Source organism: Rhincodon typus, chromosome 1 (genome assembly GCF_021869965.1).
Source record: "Rhincodon typus isolate 14 chromosome 1, sRhiTyp1.1, whole genome shotgun sequence".
In the NCBI taxonomy this organism is placed as follows: Eukaryota; Metazoa; Chordata; class Chondrichthyes; order Orectolobiformes; family Rhincodontidae; genus Rhincodon; species Rhincodon typus.
In genome coordinates this window covers 59,650,698-59,655,932 of record NC_063332.1, presented here as the reverse complement: position 1 = coordinate 59,655,932, position 5,235 = coordinate 59,650,698, and the positions used below count along the sequence as shown (strand labels likewise).

Genomic DNA, 5,235 nt, shown 5'->3' with positions numbered 1-5,235 from the left:
TTTGATGGACCAATAGAGGTGACACACAAGTGCAGCAGTAAGGTGCAAGTAAACAGTTGAGACAGATTAGCATACAAGAAGACTTGAAGCAATTATAATCTGAGAAGCTGAAATACAGAATTGGACGACCCTCCAATAAAAGCCTAATCCAATTTTACTGATTTGACCATCCTTGTCAATCTGCACGTTTTCGTTACCGAAAGATCAGCATTCGCAGCCGTTACTGCTTGGATGCAGATTTTATAAAGTGAAAATCCTTTTCAAGTGTTGGCTTACAGGACCAAAAGTTAATAATGCAAGCGTGCATTTCATTCGTTAGGAAATCAGCTTGGGGACACACGTGTCTGAACATTCCTGAGACGTGAGAAACTGAAATGGTGCCAGAAGCTGCAGTGCCCACTCGAGTGGCCCACATACAACCCCAGAGATTAGGAGGAATTTGCTGTTTGTTTGTTGTTCTTCGCGTCCTTGAACATTTGACGAATACGTGAGAGCTCGAAGCTGAAAATCTTTACAAAACATCTAAACATAACATCTTACGTCAACGCATCGTTTCAATTCCTGGATGGCAACCCTGTTCAACATGTTTAATCCCATCTACTTCCAGCCCGGATTTGGAAACCTACAACACAAGCTGGCCAGAAGACAACAACACCGGATTTAGGAAACGGAGCCGGTGGAAAAACATGTGGGCACACGCCTGATAAAAGGCAGTGCGCTGCAGCTCAGCGCAGAGGGTCAGCACAGCCACAACTCTGGAAAGATGCCTAGGGCCAGTGCCGCTTGTTTATTGCTCATTTTCACTGGGCTCACTGTGAAAGGCTTCACCTTGAAATATGCCGTTGACTGTTCGTACCCGTGTGAACGGACCGCCGCGTGTCCCGGGACGGCGGGCTGTAAAAGGACTGTGCTGGATGACTGCGGCTGCTGCAAGGTCTGTGCAGCCGCCAGGGGAGAGGTGTGTTACCGCACTGTGGCCGGAATGGATGGGGTTAAATGCGGACCTGGTTTACGGTGCCATTTTAACAGCGAAGAAGACGATTTCGGGGATGAATATGGCATATGCAGAGGTAAATGCGCACCACAGGAGGCGGGGGAAGTGAAATGTACTAATCCCACCCTCCCCGTGATGGTTCAGCTGTCAGCAATTTGAGCATTTTCCGTGTGTGTGTTTCAGTTTAAGCAATGGGTGTCTTTTTACCAGAATTTGGAGGTTAAAAGGTTGGTACACTTGTAAAACGATTTTAAAGCTCTGCTAGGTAGTGAACTGAAGCTAACAAGCATTTCACTTGCTCTTATGTGAGGTGTTCTTTTTGCAAATCAATGGCCTAAGAATTAGAATTAGGATGCAAACAAAAAAAAATGTATCTCTGAAGAAAGGTCACTGGACCTGAAACGTTAACTCTGATTTCTCTGCACAGACGCTGCCAGAGCTGCTGAGTTACTCCAGTTGTTTCTGGTTTTGTTTCTGATTGACAGCATCTGCAGTTCTTCAGTTTAGAAAATTTGTCTCTTCTGGTCAGCCCAGCAGTTTACCCGTGTACACTGAGGGGCGGCTCCCTATCAAACTGCACTAAGTTTTTTTTTTGGACTTAAAATAATGGGGTATTGTCCAGACAGGAAAAGTGTGACTTTCATAAGGGAAAAGAGATGTCTCGGAATTGACTTTTCCAGATTTGCATTCCGACATTGTAGATGTTGGAATGGTCATGATGCGCGCAACTCACGTAGTGCCATATCATTCTCAGTTTGCAGCCTGTCATGTTATTGAAAAATAATATTGGAGCTGTATCGCCCACTCCAACCTTTTTGGCAATAACTGAATCTGCTTTTGAGCATGCATACTGCAGTTGGATCAGGAGAAGTCCAGACGCTTGTGTAGGTCCCTATCTATGGATCATGCAAATAGCAGCGTAGTCGCTGCTTGGTGACAACAGGCGTCAGTCTGCTCACTGCCAATGTCTGTAATGGAACACCAAAGTCTGAAAGTGCTCTCACTGTTTAGACCGCAATCACAGGCCTACCAGACTGCCCTCTTCTGTAGATTCCTCCTTCATCTCCTCTAAGGCGAGGTCAGAAGCCAGACGACACCAGGTCATACTCCAAGAGGTTTATTTGAAATCACAAGCTTTAGGAACGCTCCTGACAAAGCTGTTGTGACTTCTGACCTTTTCCACCCCATTCCAACACCGGCACCTCCACATCATAGACGAGGGCCGATCTCACTGTCCCGGATCCCCCGATGTATCTGTCTGAGAGATGTAGCTGATCGATGTAAGGGAGTCAGGCTTAGTCTAGCAACTGGATTCTTCATTTGGAACTGAGTGACATTTCAGAATCAGAATTTCCGTTCTCATGGGGATTATCAGGTAGCGGTCCATTTTATAGAGCACCCATGCAGCTTGCTAACACCTGTCAGGTTCTGGGTGTGTTCAGGTATCTGTATAACGTGGGACTGTGAAGCGAATTGCAGGGCTACTGGAATAAGCTGCTGATTGTAAAATAAGTTGGGGCACGATGTACAAACTCATTATGTGGCAGATATTTTGAATCAACCTCTGGAGCAGATGGAGCTTGAACCCAGGCCTTCTGGCTCAGATAGGGACAATACCATAATGTTATTTAAGGCTTAAGTTGAAGTCCAGTTTAAATCAGCTGACCACGCTTCCCTAATCGGGATTTGCTCTTTCAGATTGCCCCTTTGGAACCTATGGACTGGAGTGCAGGAAGAAATGTCAGTGCCCATTTGGGATCTGTAACAGAGAGACTGGAGAATGCACGAAGTTCCCGTTTTTTCAAATCCCTGAAACAAAACCTGGAAACCGGAGGGAGTCTGCATCTCTACCAGGTAATCCACCGCGGCACAAAACAGCAATGCTTTCTGTTTGCAACGATTCCCTCGGAATTCTCCCAATATAAATTTGAATCTTAAACATTTTGCGAGGGTTAGGGAAATATAAATATTGTCCAGGGAAAAAAATAATCCCCCTAAATCATGTGCACACAGATAGAAATAATGCGCAACTTGAAAAGTGAAATATTGAATGCTGTCTCTCCGTTGTTCGTGTTAAAGGTTTTGAGTACATGTCGCAAGCGAATAAATTTGCTTTGAACTTCACTCGCTTTTTAAACAGAAATCGAGCAAGGATCGGGACACACCAATGATGACCTGAAGCAGAATGTCCTCAAGGACGAAACAAATAGCTCCACCGTAGAGGAACGACAAACCCCTCGCTGATGCCAGATTTCTATCTGAAATGAGCTGTTTTGGAACTTACTTTATAATGCAATTATTCGATGTCGTATTTAAACACGCGCCTTTGTGGACTCCAAAATGTTGTTTGTACAGAAGCACTATTTTGTTTAGAATTGACATTCTTGACTTATTATATTTTGTAGAAAGTGCCTTAAGATATTTTGTCTTGCCTTCAATGGTTGCTTTTGGAAAATCCCATGCAAACATCAGCCGGACAATAGGAAAGATAGGACAGTGCAAACCGAGAGGCGCCACCTCGTATCACGCCTCAGATCCTAGTGGATAAGGTTTCAGAGCATGGATCTGTCCCGTTTATTCTCCGTTGCAGAAGTAGTTTTTAAGAATTTTGACTTCTGTGTTAAAATTCAATGGAAGCCAAGCCTGACTTAAATACTGACACATTCAGGAAAGCACCCACAGCACCATGACTCCATTTCTGAGCATAATTTGGGGAAAACTTAGGCGTTGAACAGGGAGTCTCTCACTTGTCACTCAAAATGTATTTTGCTCTCCTATTACACCGTTATTGTTTATTATTTCACCCATACCTCTGTAATCAACCCCTCTTAAAACTTACTGTGCTTGTTTAATCTAAGTTGTTTTTAATAGTATGCATATTTTCTCTGTTTCCAAGCACCCCATTGTGTTGTATTGAAGCCTCCTCATACTATGCCACATCCATTTTCAGGACCTCAAGATTGCTGTATCCTAATTTTCCTCAACTCTTTTCCCATCTGGAATCCCAGTTTTCTAAACTACAAGTTTGTTATTGCCTAATTGTTACTACTTGTCTTATTTCAATTTGTTCTTTCAATTTAAGATAGTGTCCCAATCTACAAACCTTAGCCTTAGTGTCTCCATTAAAAAAAATCATTGTGCATGCAAATTGGTAATTAATATAAAACAGCTTTGCCTCAAAATAAACCCACAATATTTATGTTAAATTGCTGACAATGGTCAACTTTGTTCCTTTTATAATGCATTGCTATCTTCTGCATTTCATAATCTGTAGTTAACTGTTTTAATCAGACAAAAATTGTTCCAACCTCCAGACCATTCATCAATTAACAAAGAATATTGATTTTTACTGTTAAAATATTGTAAAACTAGATAGATCTTTCATAAGTAACGTGTATATATAGTAAAACATTAGGTATTACTAGTTGTTGGTGTAATCCATGTTCCTTAATATAGAGAACAAACATTTGAATTCCTTTTTGTGCTTCACTATGTATATATTGTCAAATCTAGCATAGGTGTGTAGGGAAGCCACAATTATCTTTACTAAATGAATAGGTAAAGATGAAAATGCACAGTATGTCTTTGAATACTTGAAAGTCAAAGATTGTATGTTTTTTTTCAGATGGGAACATGTCCTGAAGAAATTCCACTAAAATGCTAACCATCTTTTCAATGTTAAATGCCCAATGAAAAGTGGTGCCTTTTTATTTTCTAAACTTGTTTTCTGAAAAATGTAACTATCTCTCAAAAGAGCTGAATATATTGTGTTGTATGTATTTTATGTAGAAAAAAATGTGAATAAATTCAAATCCATCCTGAAAGGGCATGGAAAATAGAAATAAAACACTTTTTAAGAAGCACTTTGTCTTATATTTCAACAGTGCTGTTGTTTTGATACTTCCTTCTTGTTTTGAGGGTGACAGTTTCCTTTGGTTTTGAGTCAGCCTGGCTGTATTTTCTTATCCTTAATGCCAATTATCAAACTAATCTCCATGGTTTGAAGTTACAAATCAGTTAGCATAATTTCTAACAAATTCACTTTACTAAGAGAAGCAACTAAAAATACAGAGGATAATTTGATTTAGAAGCTACACAAATCAGTTACTGATTTTTACCATAGATGATAATAGACAATATTAAATGTTTAATACACAATTCCATACCCAAAGACATCTGTATGTGCTGGTGATCTGGATCATGACCTCTTGCATACATACTTCTTGGTGTCCTTATAGCAG

General features: G+C 40.8%; 1 protein-coding gene across 1 annotated transcript; it reads left to right on the top strand.

The window, feature by feature from the left end:
- The first annotated feature begins 261 nt into the window (after positions 1-261).
- On the top strand, positions 262-4,854 carry esm1 (endothelial cell-specific molecule 1). The gene is made up of 3 exons (XM_020517596.2): positions 262-1,070; positions 2,693-2,848; positions 3,135-4,854. The coding sequence occupies exons 1-3, from the start codon at positions 764-766 to the stop codon at positions 3,236-3,238; spliced, it is 567 nt and encodes a 188-aa protein (XP_020373185.1). The 5' UTR covers positions 262-763; the 3' UTR covers positions 3,239-4,854.
- The last annotated feature ends 381 nt before the right edge of the window (positions 4,855-5,235 follow it).

Coding starts and splice junctions, on each gene's coding strand:
- esm1 (XM_020517596.2), top strand. CDS start 764: ATGCCTAGGGCCAGTGCCGCTTGTTTATTGCTCATTTTCACTGGGCTC. Junction 1,071..2,692: donor TGAATATGGCATATGCAGAG/GTAAATGCGCAC, acceptor TTGCTCTTTCAG/ATTGCCCCTTTGGAACCTAT. Junction 2,849..3,134: donor GGAGTCTGCATCTCTACCAG/GTAATCCACCGC, acceptor CTTTTTAAACAG/AAATCGAGCAAGGATCGGGA.